General features: G+C 41.7%; 1 protein-coding gene across 1 annotated transcript; it reads right to left on the bottom strand.

Annotated features, from left to right (window-relative positions):
- Positions 1-10,995: 10,995 nt before the first annotated feature.
- On the bottom strand, positions 10,996-14,736 carry GDF5 (growth differentiation factor 5). The gene is made up of 2 exons (XM_084538519.1): positions 14,089-14,736; positions 10,996-12,457 (listed from the first exon to the last, which is right to left on the bottom strand). The coding sequence occupies exons 1-2, from the start codon at positions 14,714-14,716 to the stop codon at positions 11,589-11,591; spliced, it is 1,497 nt and encodes a 498-aa protein (XP_084394645.1). The 5' UTR covers positions 14,717-14,736; the 3' UTR covers positions 10,996-11,588.
- Positions 14,737-15,949: the final 1,213 nt, after the last annotated feature.

Raw genomic sequence — 15,949 nt, 5'->3', positions numbered from 1 at the left:
AGGTGCATAGTGGTCCTTGCTCTGGTCTCCAAGAGGGAACTACCCCTCTCCTGTGCAAGCGCTGCAGTAGTAAAAGCAGACCTGGAGCAGAACAGGCTCCTCACTGGGGCACTCACTGGGTTTGGTGAAGCCTAGCAAGCAGCATCTGAACTCCATGACTGAACTGTTCAGGGGAAGCAGAAGTCAGACCTGATTACTTTTTCCAAGCGTATATATCCTAGTGGCTGCTGCTACTGTTAAACATGATAAACTCCTATTTGTTCACTTTAACTTGCCATCAGTAGTCACTGTTTGCTGGGGCAAGCCCAGGATGTTTCCCTCCCCACCTGTCAAGCTTGAAGTGTGCTTTGGCACCCTGCCATTGTGGAGTCTCAACGTCTTGAGCAGACAGCTTCAGAAACAAGACATCCCAGTACTTAAGCCACCTCTACTTCATGAACTTTTCTTCCCATCTGTATGCTTTCTGAAGAAGAAAATGTTTGCTGGTCAGAGAGGTTTTCCACATGCGCCTCCTTCAGCTTTCCATTACTGCTAAGAGGTTATATGGGGTGCAGTGCCATACACTGTACTGTACTATATGCAGAGGTGTTCAGACTTAATTTATTCCCTTCTCCTGGATAAAGATTATTGCAGCTGTGTGTTTTGGAAAACTATCAATGAAGGGAGTTCAGCTCATACAACACACTTTCAATAGGGTACTGTACTCTATATTTCCAGGTTCTGTTTTAATTACACTTGCATATTACCTTGGAGGAAGCTGAAATCTGGAAAATGTTTTCTCATATACCATGTCTTAAACCTCCTTGACCTTCTGTTTTATACCGAGTACATTTATGCTTGTGATTAAAACCATATAATATGGGGTAAGGCTTGGCTATCCAGGATAATCTATCAGAGGCATGCTGTCAGTCCCTACTAGCAACGGCAGAACAATTTTCACCAAGAAATGTCCCCACCATCCCTCAACCCACCACCTTCCAGCAGTAATTCCCTCTTTCTTCTTCCCTCCCTTCACATGGCTCCCAACAAAAGCTGCAGGAGCTGGCCACGGTCTGTGAATAGGGCACAAGGTGGTCTTCCCCTGTGGTAGCAAGTGGTCCTGCTGCTCCAGAGTCCCAGAGGGACCACGCAATGGGATGACTCCCATGGTGTCAATGTATTTATTACCTGTATCTCAATAGAGACAAGTGGGAGTCCTTGTTATGCCTCCCATCACTCCTGCTGGGCTGGGTAGCTGAGCAATGTTAGTGTTGTCTACACTGGAAGCCACAGTGCAAAAAAGAGCCTGATGTCCAGAGCTGAAGTCTCCTTGAGACAGCTGGCATTGTCCAGGGAGAGTGGGGCACCGGTGGGCCTCCGGGTGTAAGCGGCTGCAAGCAAGTGATAGAAGCACCCTATGGAATAGCAGTGAGAGGTGTGAGCCTCCTTCAGGTCTCAGAAAATGCACACCTCCTAGAGCTGGCAGGACAACAAAACCTGTATGAATCAGTCTTGTGATCCATTACGGGTATGTCTATCATCTTGTGATTCAATTTGTAAAATGGAAAGATTTTCATCTGAAAGCAGTGATTATGGAGAGCAGTGTAGGTTATAATAGAAGGCTGAGAATGAGCTCCTAATGTGGTACCAAAGAAGAGAGGGAAAGCCAAACCCTGGATGATAATGAAGGTCAAAATCCAGTAAAACTACAGTTCGTGTTGTCTCTGTGTCATTGATTAGACAGTTAATGTTAACCAAATGTGAAATGAGAGATCTGGTGCAAAAAGTATTTGGAAAAATGGAAAAAGTCTAACCAAAACCAACCAACCAAACAAATAAATAAAAGTAGGAGAAAGAATCTGGCAAAGAAAGGGCACAGCAAAAACATAACCAAGGTGATGTACATGTATGTCTTCCATCGAGGAGAGGAGAGGAGAGGAGAGGAGAGGAGAGGAGAGGAGAGGAGAGGAGAGGAGAGGAGAGGAGAGGAGAGGAGAGGAGAGGAGAGGAGAGGAGAGGAGAGGAGAGGAGAGGAGAGGAGAGGAGAGGAGAGGAGAGGAGAGGAGAGGAGAGGAGAGGAGAGGAGAGGAGAGGAGAGGAGAGGAGAGGAGAGGAGAGGAGAGGAGAGGAGAGGAGAGATCATCAGAGTCTGCATATGAAGAACAATGCCCATAGGAATAAGTTTTTAGTATAGCAGGCAAATAAGCCAATTCACTGATTCAAAGTGAAAACTGGACAGTAGGTAGAAATAAGCTGCTTATTTAAAAAATGAAGTGCTAATATTCACAGTATTAGCTTAGAGCTGACTGTGGTGAGCTTTTTAATACTTCTGGTCTTTAGATCAGTTCTGGATCTCTCTTTCCATATATGTAATACCCAGCTATTTTGTAACATCATTTAATTCCAATGAATTTTAAAAATAGACTTCCTTTTAAAAACAAATTGGTGGGAAAAAGAGACTACATCAGAAAGCCATGCTTCTCTAACAGGACAGTGGCCAAGGTGCCATAAGTCCTATGCAATGGATTAAGCCAGGAGGCTGTACTGTACTAGTCCACTGGAAATTTGGGGCTTCATACAGAACATAAGAATGGTTTTGTTAAGTGAACCCATGGCTCCATCTAGCCTGTGTTCAATGGGTGACAGCAGATCGCTAAAGAAGATAACAAGGACAGGAGAAATGTGCAGTGAGGTTTTCCTGGCACAGCTTCTCAGCTACCAATGGCTCAGAAAGTCGCAGGTCCCTGTGTCTACCAGCTTTTCATGGAGTTTTCTTACATGAAATTAATTCTGTCAGTTTATTTATTTATTTATTTAACATATGTAGATACGTAACATAGAAACCAACATATAGTCAGGAGTTGTGCAGCTGGGCATGCTGTAGGAATCAGTATCTCTGTTTCAACCCTGTCCAAAACTTGTTTCATTTGGTGCACCATGGTTCTTGTTTGGGAGCAAACACTCCTTGTTCACATTCTTAGCCCTCATCACTTTTCTTTCTTGCCCCAGTCACCTCTTGCTGAAGAGCTCCAGTCTATCTAATTACTCCTCATACAGAAGCTGTTTCATACCTCCAATCTTTCTCATTGCCTTCTTCCAGCTCTACTATATCACAGTGTTCAAGAGCCGTGTATATCCCTAGAGTGCCTACATATTGTTTTCTCATTTGTTCTCTATTTTTCTCCCAGTCATTGCTAAAGTTGCATTTGCCACCTTGATGTCTGTAAAAACTGAGCTGATATTCTCAGAGATGCAGAGTCCCTAGGTTAAAGTTTTACCTTGGGTGTGCAGCTCATCCAACTAAATGATCTTAATTGTTCTTCCTGCCTATGAATTAAACTACAACCCTTCAATCATATTGCAAGATTCAGTCGGTATCAACAGACCCATAATTTGCTTATAATTGCTAGGTCAAAACAGTGACCCTTTATAGTACTGAATTAAATTCCTTTTCTCCAGAGCCTCCCAAACCTCTGGAATTTCCCCAGAATTCCAAGATTTATTAAAAATCAGTAAGCTTATTGGGGCAGGTTAAATGTTCTAAAACTCAGACAGCGCCAGCACATGCTCCTCATCACTTTCTTATCTTACTGGCATGGGGAATATTTCATTACTGTTGCGAGAAGTGAATTATTTCATATGGCATTTCTCTCTTACCAATGTATTACAATGGTTTGAGAAAGATAGCTTAACTGTATTTACATTTTGAAATAAATAGCAGGTCTTTTTTCCTAGCACTCCAAAGAATCAACCTATTTTTAAAGTTTGTATACCTCAGAAAATCTCCAGCTAGTCACTTACATTTTCTGGAATTCACGGATCTGATTATAATCACAAAATAATCCCTAGGGGGAAAAAAAATGAAAATGAAGTGATAGAATCATAGAATCACAGAATGATTTGGGTTGGAGGGGACCTTAAAGATCTTCTAACTCCAACACCCCTGCCATAGGCAAGGATGCCACCCCCTAGATCACGTTGGCCAAGGCCCCATTCAGCCTGGCCACCCAACACCTCCAGGGATGGGGAATCCACAGGTTCTCTCAGCAACCTGTTCCAGTGCCTCACTACCCTCAGAGTGAAGAATTTCTTCCTTACATCTTATCTAAACCTACCCTCTTTTAATTTAAGGCCTCTTCCCCTTGTCCTATCACTACACTCCCTGACAAGAGTCCTTCCCCAGGTTTACTGTAGGCCCCCTAGAGGTATTGGAAGGTCACTGTAATGTCTCCCCAAAGCCTTCTCTTCTCCAGGCTGAACAACTCCCAACACCCTCAGACGGTCTTCATATAAGAGGTGCTCCAACCCTCTGATCATCCTCGTGGCCTCCTCCAGTCTTGTTCTAATACTTCCATGTCTTTCTTGTGCCGGGGACCCCAGCTGAGCAGAGCAATCAATGAACTTGTCCCATTTCTTTAATATTTTTGCATACATTTGAGCCTCATCTTCCATGACCAACTCACCCCAAGGAAGTTCAAGTTCCAGTAAGGATAACGTGAAGTGAAAATCCATGGACTGTAGCTACTAGATGTCCAAGCAAACACCTCAGCCTTGACCAAGCTTGGACACCAGGCTGTGGTTCGAGGATCTGTAAAAACACTGTGGCCACGTATCATCACTGACAGCTTCTTGCAAATACATTCTTGCACAGGCATAGTAGTTTGGATGCATGCCCAGAGCCCAAATATGGGGCACTAGTGACCTTTCTTTCTCCCCTCTTTCCCTCCCTGCACTCAGTATTTCTTGCCTGTTAGACTCTTCCAGCAGCTGTTCTCATATTGTACCTAAAATATTCATCTTCCTACAGCACAGCCGTTTACCTAAGGACCCAGCAGCTAAAGGACCCAGTTGAATGTGGAAGCATTTAGCCCAAGTCCTTCCTCTGTGTTACTGGCATCACAGGCTTGGTCAGCTCACCTATTCCCTGAAGGGTGAGCTCTCTGCAAGGCTTGCAGGTGCAGACATCTACCTCAGCCCTCCTGGGGATGCAGTTTGGCTTCCCCTTGTTGGGCATGAGTGGGAATTTCCCAAGTGGAGTCCAAATGCAGCCGCACAATGAGGGATGTGGAGTCCCCCCCACCTTGTGCCTCTCAGCAGCCACAAGCACAGCAGGAAAGGGGACAGGTCCTGGCCTGCAGGTGCCAGGCCTTGGAGAGGAGAAGTGAGCGTAGGGGGTGCTGGGCCTGGGTGCCTCTCAACAGCTCCCAGCTTGGATGCTTCCGTTCCCTCCTCTGGAACCAGTGTCTCCCCTTGGACTCTCAGGAAAGCCACTTGCTTTAGTGCTCTGAATAAGATGAAGCCAAGGGCTGTTGTGAAAAACACACGAAGGCCGAAGTTAAGACATTTGAGGTAACCATCCAGAGCTGCACGCTCAGTCTTTTTAACCTTAAAGCTGCACATGGCTTAGAGAAGACAGCCTGCCTGCCTGCAGCCCATCAGTGAGACTCATGATCCATGTGAAAAACCTCATAAATGAAAGTGCCTCATCATTCACACTTGGGTTTCTCAACTCTGTTACTTTGGACCTCCCCCAGCAGCACACATGGCCACAGTCGGTACTCATGCTAAAGCTACCGATGCTTCTGGCTGCACAGGGCCACTGGCAGAAGCCATTTGACTTTGCTGGGTTTCTGCAGCTTCCTCCCGCTTTAAGTCTTCAGCAGCTTCTGGACCAAATCTCTGAGCAAAGTCCTGAAAGCCAGTGGCAAGTGGAAAGAAGAAAGAATTACTCACACTAAGCCCTCAGGGGAAAAATAAAATAAAATGAAATAAAATAAAATTTTGTTTCACTGTTTGGCTTGTGGACCTTCCTATTTCCACCAGCAGCACTGCAACCCAGCTCTTGTTCCATTTGGGTATGCATTCACTCCATGATCCTGTATTCAGTCCATCTTTATTTTCCATCTATCGGCCAGTCCTCAGCTACTCTAGTCCTTCACCACTCTGCAAGTGCTGCCTTCCCCCAAAAGCCAGTTCTCCCCAACTCCTTCCTCACAAGCCACATTCCCTTGGGTGTTTCTTTGGAGCACCTCCTGTGGCATGCAATTCTCCCCACACAGCCATTAGCCTTTTCTCTCCTCTCTCTGGGCTCCTGTAATCTGATCACTAACAATATGAGCTAAGGACTTCTTTACCATCTAAAATTTATGAGTCTTATTGCACCTTCACAGAAAAGATTGTTCCTATGAAGATATAGACTCCCTTGTCTAATCCTGTGGAGGACCCAAGTTGTGTTTCTCTTTCAGTATTTCTGGAGAATGATCAATGTTTTGAAGCCATTTGCACAAGCAAAAATGAAATGTGGCTGATTTTATCAATTTCAAAAATAGTTGTTCCTAACTTTATTCCAATAATAAGTGGCATCATGTCAAAAACAAGCAGACAGTTTCTGAATATACTGAAGCATAACACTCATTGTAATGGCATTTCTCTGGCACTACAATGGGCAGAGTCTGCTCAGCACTGATTCCTGAATGGCAAAGCCTGGCACAAGATATTATAGTGAGCAGACTCCTAGAGAAAACAAGCAAAAAAAAGACATTTCGTGTCCCCTAGCAGAGAGTCAGCCAATTGATTACCACTAACAGAGTCATTTCTCTTGACAGCTGTGCCCTTCAAAATGATACCAGGGAAAACAGAATCCAGCTGCATTACTTCAGCTAACCTAATCATTGCAGAAAATTGAAACTAATTCTGCAGGGGAAAAAAAAAAAAAAAAAAGCAAAATAAGGACATCAGAAAACTTGAGATGACAATAAATGGATTATTCTGAGCAGTCAGCAAAGTATATTTATTGCACTGTATTTATTGTTTCTCAAAAAATGTTGAGATTTCCTTCTTTATTAAATTTGTTGAGAAGCAATGAAAGCTTGTGCAATTTTATTTTTAAATATCACTTTACTACCCAACAGCAATAGTAAATTCATAAAATAACACATGATTGTCCAGGACTATGAAGTAAAAAAAAATTGTTTGCTTTGTACATTCTTATTAGTCTTGGCTAAGATGTTATAAAAGCAGTATCTTTTAACACCTTTTATTATACAAGGGTCAAGGGGTTTTTATGTTTCTTAAAGAAAGCTTCAAATAGCCCACATAGCGGGTTACTGCATCTTTCATATGGCTGCTGTATAAACAAGCACATTTTACACAGGAAATGACATAACCATGTAAAAGTGTACATGGAGTTTAGGCACATATTCAAACACTAATGGGAATGCATTGTTTTAAATGGCATACTTTTATGTTTACCTATTCAGCTTAGTACCCATATTTTAGCCAAATACAACAAAAATTATCCACACATACCTGTCTTATAGTGTACTGTTTATTTGAAATTTGGACCTTCACAAAGACTCTCATGGGACAGATAATGACCCTAAAAAGTAAATATAAATGAGGCATTCTCAGTGAGAGAGTGAAACCTGCCATCATAAAGGTGGAAAGCTGAACTTTTAACCTGTATTACTTTACAGATCAGGTTTCTGTGCATTTCTACCATACAGTTGCTAACACCAACTCACCCATGGGAAGAAAACCGTAACAACAATTTAGGGTGTCTATCTTTGCACATTGTATAATGACCATGCTAAAGAAAGCAGGACCAAACTTGTGCAATTCCAAGTTCCTCTGTTTCTTTCCAGTTTCTTTGCTGTGTGTCTGTCCCAGGCAGTGCCCAGTCCCTGGATGTCTGCTTTCAGAGAGCCATGAGGTCTGAACAAGTCCAGCTGGGTTGTACTTCTAGGCTTGTCTGTGATAATGAAAACGTGTAATAGCCACCTTCACATGGCTTGTGAAGTTTCAATACAAGTTTCTGGTCTCACTCCAGATAACTCAGATTATTCCCATGTGAAAACTTGACAAGATTTGAAATGGTTTGTGAACAGAAAATGAATATATACATGGAATTCAGATTATATATATATATATATATGTATAGATACATAAAGGACAGCTCACTGTAGGTGCCTCTTTACGTTGCTGTTGAAATTTCATGTGATTTAAGAATAACAGAAACTTCTTTGAGAAGAGCAGTGAAACAGTTCGGTCCTTTCAACACTGTATATTTATGTGATTATAATCATTCAGTGTTTTATGATTAATTACAGAGACAGAAGTCTGTACCAGATGATCCCAGTGGCTCAAACAATACAGTGATAAAGCACTGATAGGCTAGCGTATGATTATACCATGGTGAAAGTTAGTAGACCACTCCAGAATAAAATAGCATCGAACCAGAATTCCTGGAGTTATCAAACATTTTCAGTACTGTAAATGCAAAAGGATACTCTGGGTATCACAACAAACAGCATTATATGCCAATACTCAATTTAAGAGATAAAAGTGAAAATAACTGTCTTCATCCTGCTGTCTACCAAGCCCACTGTTACAAACTCCTCACTTTGAGCTGGACCAAACTTGACAGGACTTCCCCTTCTGGAGGTCACCTGAGCTAACAGCTGAGCAAGGTGGATGTTGGGTCACCACCTGGTCCAAACACTCAGGTTGAAATTACTTCTGTCTGGAGCAAACCCAAAATCTGGCAATTTTGATGTGGTAATAATCCTTTCTAATTATAGTATTTAATTGTCTGTAGTTTCAAATTCGTTTAAAATGGTATTAAAAATCAATTAGTTTTTGTTTGGTTGGTTGGTTTGTCCTTTCAAAATATAACTACTGCTTACCAGAATTTTGGTTTTTGAATCAGTACCAAAGGACACTTTTTTAGGCCTTTACACATTTGTGTTTGTTTTAATTATTCTTTGGTTCGTACTGTTTGCTTTGGGATAATTGTAAAATCTTAGTTTTTTGTTTTGTTTCGTTTTCCATTTAGATGCTGATACACTCAACTTCATTACCACATATCTGAATCTTTCTCTTGTTCTATTAATGTATTGAGAAATTCATAAAAGGGCAGGGAACAAGTGATACTAAGTGATAAGTAGGTTTCTAAAATGCTTTATCATGGCCAGCCTCACCAGGATCATCAGGTTGACCAACAACTCTGCAGCCTGAAATGTCAAGCAATTTTCCTCCTCAGATTTCCGAACTATTGTGTGTCATGAATAACACAAATGCTACCTTCCTTCAAAGGAAGCTGCATCTCATGAATCCAGCTGGAACTGAAGCAAAGTGCCTTTTAGAAAGGTGGTGCTTAGCTACAATTCCAAGTGTTAACTTGTCTCTTAGGTTTGCTTCAAGTAAATTTACATAGGCAGTATTTGCTATTTTAAACCGATTGCCCTGAGCCAGGAAGGGATGCACCTGTGCTGTTAATAGACTGAATGGCACAGCTGTGTCCATCATATGCGGGAACAGAGCTTTCACTAGGAACTTGCAAACAGACACCCGCATGGGGAGCAGTACTCTTTCACACCAAGGAGGAAGAAGACAACCCTTTCTCATGGTCATCTAACCAACCTCTCCAGAAGGCAGCTGTGCTCAGTGTTACAGAAAGGAGCCTGAAAAGCTGCAGGCTAGTTACCCAGGAAACAGGCAGCAGAAAGATGAGAAATGCTTGAGTAGAATAGGCAAAAAAAGAGTGTGAAACACCCTCTTGATTCAGGACTGGGCAAGAGAAAGTTTTCTCTTCTACTGTGACAATGGTAAAACATGTCAAGATAAGCTTGTAGTAAAGCTTATGATTAAAACTCCTGGTTTTGCAATTCATACAATAACTTGAAAGCTAGTAGATTGGCAGTCAGGGCTGGGTCAGAAGCCGTTGTCCTGGTCTGAGATTCAGCTGGGAGAAGAAGACCAGGACCTGGGAAGCGTTCACCCCGGGAGCCCTAGGGACAGCCATGAGCCACAAACCAGATATGTATGACAGAATTTCTCATGCACATGTTACTGAGCAGCTTCAAGCACTCATCATTTGAAATGCATATTACCCTGATGTTTAGTCATTCTCCCTCCAGCATTCTGACCCACCTCATGGTGTGTTATTGAATAGCCTGGGCTGAGTAATATCCAGTCCTGCAGGCAGAAATCACCGTGCTAAACTACTGCAAAGAGATTGCACATACGAATGATTCCCGCAGCGCTTTTTTTCTGTATCACCCTGCTGTAGGCTGTGGCACATGACTGGCCTGTATGCCCAGGGGAGCATACCTGGTTCCACATGTCTGGAACCAGGTATTTTGAGCTGGTTACAGGCTCAGAAGCCTAGAGAGAGCAGGAGGAAGGGCAGAACTTTTTGCTACTATTTCTCTATGGCTATTGACTGGGTGCTTAGGACAGTTTGCTGCTAGTGTGAGTTAGACCTTGTTCAGTCTGGGGTCAATGCAGGATGACCTCGGGGGCCATATTCACCTCCCTGCCACTGCCAATGCCAGTGATGATGTGCAGGGCAGACTTCAATCATTTCTGATGGTTCTCATGACCTGTCTGATCCTTCTACGGTCAAATGTCTGGCATCTGATTTTGTAGATGGAAACATATAAAGAATAATCCCAGAATAAATTTATAATCCAGGTCTAGAATAGATATAGGAGATATGCAAACACAGTCATTGGAGGGTTGAATAAAAGGATAACAGAGCTCTTTTGCAATCAACTGCATGATGCATTCTTGCATGAGATACATCAAGTGATAGTGTCATTCCACACTAGATCAAAACATGACACATTTTCAGGTTGTTCTTCCCATGTTTCCACAGTCTCTTTCCGCAGCAGCAGTTAGAGGCAACCAAAATACATGAACATGTTACGCACACCACTAGTATTCTGCTGTACTGAAAAATCCCTTTCACTTGCATTTATTGTATAAAAACATCAAAACAAATTCTTAACAGCATTATAATTATGCAGAGTTGGACAGCTGGACAAAATATAGCACTGTGTCAATAATTTATTACATCTTATGCCATAATTGAACACTTTTACTATGAGCATTTGAGAACAATGTGGGCCTTATACAGAGTAATATATCTTGCTACATAATAATGGAAAGATGGATACTTAAGAAAGATATGTAGCTTGGAGGAAAACTTACATGGAAACAAACACCTCTTGCTTCACATATCTCCATGTACAACTTAAATCTAGATCAGCATATTATATTTAATTATTTCATTTTATATATGCGTAGTTTCAAGAGCTAATCAGAAAGAAATCATATTACAGCATAACTATTTACACCAAGATGGGAGCATGCCAGAACGCCAACCTTCTCTTTTAGATATCAGTACTTTTTTCTTACGTTTCTTAATGGATAATGCACATGGGACGTAAATTCAGCATCTAGAACATTGTTCAAAAGAGCAAACATCATATCCACAGCTCACTGATACCATCTTTACACACTGCCTCCAGGGTAAAAGCAGGTGATATAGAGGCACAAAGGTCTCATCTTCTCTGACACAAACTTTAGTAAGAACCAGTCCTGTGTTGCCAAAACAAGTCTTTATATTGGGCTGCATGATAGCATCCAAATATTCTAAAATACGCCCATGGAGGAGAGATATACAGAATCACTGGATTTGTTGCTACATCTTTGTAAACATACGTACCCTAGAGGTAAGAAATTAAGTTAGCCTTGTTTGAGCAGAGGTTACATTTGGTGTGTCATATAACCTGTGTCATAACGTATTCACTTGAGCAACTGTTCTGCTACCTACAGCCACACGACTCCACTACCATGTCCTCATACTGCTTGTAGACCACATTGTTTGCAGAGTCAATGAAAAGAATGCTGATAGGACTCAGCCTGGTTGGGACACAGCAAGTTGGGGGCGTTGATTCAGGGTCCATTGAGTTCATTAAAGTTTGGATAACTGCGTGATTGGTGGGCTCCAGATGGGATCGAAGGGGGAATTCACAAAGACCTTCGCAGTGATACGCTTCGTATTCTAGGGGGGCTATTATCCAGTCATCCCAGCCCATATCCTTAAAATTCACATGGAGAGCTTTTCTGCTACACCTTGCCTTCGGATTCTTACTGGGCCTCTTCCCCTGACGTGTTGCTAAAGGAGCTCTTCTCTTCCGCCTCTGATTGAATAAGTACTCATAAACGGTTTTATCATCTTGGCCAGATCTAGCTTTGATTTCATTGAAAAATAAGTCTCTTTTTTTGGTCCTCCCAAATACCAAGAAGAGAGCCTTTTCATTGACCTGTCTTCCAGTTCTATTAAATCCCACAGTCCTGAGATCAACAGCTCTCCCCCTGTCAAAAGTTTCCAGTTCAAAACACAAATTAACTAAGTTTTTAAAGTTCCTAAAAAGCTTCCAGATGTCAAACACTTCCCATTTTGGTGTATCTGTGATACTGACAGTGCGAGAGTCCAGGAGTGTTGCTGCTTGTCTGTTGGTAGAGCAACTAAATAATTTCACTTGGGAAGTTTTTCCAGAAGAATGAGACTTCCAAGTATCAGAAGGTTTTTTCCTCAATATTCGAAGCTCTGCTCCCAGCAAGCCATCTTTTTCTAATGCACTAATATCAAAAATATATTTTTGCTTTCTTATAGTTGGCGCTCGCTCATCTAAAAAAAAAAAGCACACACATTTTAAAATGTATATCAAGCACAGACCAATCTTGTTTTTTCAGTTCTTCATGGTGTCCCAAAAGTTTGCTCATAAGCCTACAATTTCCCTTAATTAGCCCACTAAACAGAAAGAACAATTTTTGTCTAAGGGATCAGCTGTGAGCAGGGACCCAGAAATATTCAGTGACTCAACGGGGAAATGAGTTTCTGAGTTTGCCCTGTCGAAATGCCATTTCATTTACCAGCGGGAATTTTCTAGCTTTAAAGTAGCAATTAGCCAATTGGAAAATAGTTCTTTATAAGGGCTGAGCACTCACAGGGCCTATTCACCACTTGCATCTCAAATAAATTACTGAAGCAGGACTTCAGCAGAGCCCAGGCCTCATGCTGGCTCCAAATATGAGCAACCGTACCCTTAAACAATACAATAGTGAATTAGTCCTTTAAAACCAACATCCCCCAGGAACTGCCAGACACAAGGATAATTGCCTTATTAACTTAACTCCACATGATTCACAACTTTCTCAAATTGGGCAGAAAAACATACCTCCCTTTGCTGATGCTACCTGATGCTACATTTGCTTAGTTAAGCTCAGGAGTAGTGCTAATGAGGAGTATGGCTGAGCCAACACTATTGACATTACATTAACAACGCTTTCCAGTGGCAAGCTGAGGACTGAAATGCAGCACTTGTGAGCAGCGTGTCATCCCTTCCTAGAAGCCAAGCTATTCTTAATTAAATGGCAGTCAAATCCAGTCCTGGCTGAGCCTTCCATCACTATTACTTTATTTGCTGTAGCCTGTGTTGTTTCCTTAAGCCCATGACAAAATTCTTATTAACGTCACTGGAAACAACATGGAGCTAATTCTCCAACCGGAGTGATCAGGTAAACATCTTTCTTTGGGAGCCTGGTTATTTCTTGTGTGAAAGCAGACACTAGTCCAGATTTCCAAGAAAAGTTTGGAACCATAATGTAGAACTGCAAATTATGGAGTTCCAGAAGTTATTTACTCTGATTATCCCGTGCTTAGCTGTGAGCTTCTCTGGTTAGAAGGCTGGTGGTGCCTGAAAGCATGAGCTTCAAGCTACTACAGATACACCAAAGCTACACAATAATGACTCCTGGGTCTACGGTGCAGTTCCTCCCAACTCTACTTTGAACAAATCTGGGTGAACCTTCAGTACTAAAACATTTTTATTTTTATTTTTATTTTTATTTTTTTCCACAGAATAGCCCTGTTCTCAGCATAACAATAAAATCTGATGTTACCAGTTTCCAGGAGCTACTTACGGAAAAAACATAAGTCAAAAAGAAGTAAAATTTTTAAACACCTATACATGCAAGGACTGATGGATTTTCAACAACATGCTTCTAAAATATTTTCTTAATGTTTTGTTTGGCTGCCACACAACCATCTAATTCTGTCTCTAGATGAATTTGCCAAGATAAGGCATGAGGACAAAATCTGCAGCAAAGTTGAATGATTTCATGTACATTAAAAAGAGCTTTTTGACTTAAACAATGTACAATTACTTTCTAATAACACTCTCTATACGTATAAACACACTCAGAAATCTCTCTCTGTCCACACACACACACACACACACACACGAGCTCCTTTCTTACCTTGTCCTTTGTCTATAAAGCTGGTTATTGTATTGGCAAGTCCAGCCTCCAGTTTTACACTTCCATTAACACCTTTTCTTTCTGCATCTGAGAGAGTCCTGTACAAAGAGAGCATGTATTCATGTGGCGTTATAGGGGGATGTCTGAAAGTCTCCTTAGTTTCCCTTTGGGTTATAGGCTCTTTAGTCTTTTTGGTTTTGAAAGAATCAGTACTGCTTGTGCCAGTTTTTTTCAAAGCCGCCTTGCTGCTAAGATTTTGAACCTTTGGAGTCACTGTCCTTACTCCAGAAAGTCTGCCTGGGAGATGTCCTACCTTTGCCTCCGTGGCTGCTGTTCTTGAGAGAACCTTCTGTGATTCATCATTCTTGGCCAAGAGAGCTCCAGCCTGAGTAGCACTGCTTTTAGTCCTAGCCTTTGAGGTGCCAGTACTGTATCCATGGTTCACAGTCCGCAGTGTACCTGCCCGAGCTGAGGGACTCCTCTCTTTTCCTTCTGTTTTTAACAAACCTAGTTTAGATCCTGGATTACTCTGGCCTGCTTCAGAATTACTCAGTGCTCCAGGAACTAGATCCAGAGACAGCCAAGTCAAATGCCAAAGCAGTAAAGTGAGAAAGTGCAGGATTTTCATCCTCTGGTCTTCCTCTGAATGCCACTAAAGAAAAAATCAGAAAAGGTTCCTCCAGTTTGGCAGAAGAAAACATGAAAGAAATTAAAAACCAAAGTCAGCAAAAATGGTTTTCGTTTGAGATTAAAACATTTCAAATCTCGTTGTTCAATACTTGTATCCAGTCCCATAGTGGAAATGCTCATGTACTCAGATACGATCTCCCCTGACTTCAGTTAGCAGCTATAAAGAACTTGTTCTTGAAAAGAGAAAGTTTACCACCTCGTTTTCTTCTGTAAAACTGACTGAAAACTTGAAGGAGTCCTGTTTAAATCTGAGGGTTTTTTTTTTTTTTTTTCCAAGAAGGAAGAATGGCGTAATGCTGCCTCTGTGTTAAAAGGTTTTTTTAAAGTTTTGAATCCTTTCCAGTGAAAATATTTCACACACAGAGACCTGCAGGTGCTCAGAAATCTTTTACAAACCTGAACTCAGGAATTGGAAACGGAATTCCAACAAACCTATTTAATTACTCTCTGATGTCATGCTGTCTAAACTAATTTAACTGCGATATATTTCTTAAAAAAAATCTTCTTTGCCCTTTTCATTAGCATGAGTCATACTCTGCCTCATGTGAAACAACTCCACAGGCTCAAAACTCCAGAGGATGCCTTTTCAAGTGGCAATACGACCTCTACCTTAGCCTTCGATGAACTTCATGTTTAAACAGGACAAACTGCAAGATCAACAACAGATCTGTCATGCAGTCCACTGCAACACATACATTAAAATCTCTAAGTATAACTCGTTTAGCTCTTTTCTTTTTTTTTTCCGGAGCACTGTAACAGCAGCTTCACTTTGTCCTCTGATGACTTAGCCAATAATACAGGCACTTAACAAGGGTAAAGTTTAATTTTGTATAAATGCAAAATGGCCATGCCCACATTCGGTGTATTTTGGCATATTTATTGTTATGCTTTAAAAAGAACCTAATAAGCCCAGTTTGAGAAGAAGCCTGTGCCAGCAGTGCACCCTGCAGGCAGCCAGGCTCCTGCCACCTGGAGATGCTTGGGGAGCCAGGGTCACACCAAAACCCCACTCTGTCTTCCAGAAGCAGATGGATGCCACCCTTTGTTTTAAAATTAGATGTAAAAAAATCAAGAGCCACCTGCCCCAAGGCCAGGGGAAGGCTAGGAGTTAGAAAACAGCATTATTTACAGGGGAAAGGTATCCTGCTGCTTTCAGCTTTACAGAAGGGAG

The sequence above is a fragment of the Aythya ferina genome, assembly GCF_964211825.1.
Source record: "Aythya ferina genome assembly, chromosome: 16".
NCBI classification, from domain to species: domain Eukaryota; kingdom Metazoa; phylum Chordata; class Aves; order Anseriformes; family Anatidae; genus Aythya; species Aythya ferina.
This window is presented reverse-complemented; position numbering and strand designations above follow the sequence as displayed.

Coding starts and splice junctions, on each gene's coding strand:
- GDF5 (XM_084538519.1), bottom strand. CDS start 14,716: ATGAAAATCCTGCACTTTCTCACTTTACTGCTTTGGCATTTGACTTGG. Junction 12,458..14,088: donor CTTTATAGACAAAGGACAAG/GTAAGAAAGGAG, acceptor TTTTTTTTTTAG/ATGAGCGAGCGCCAACTATA.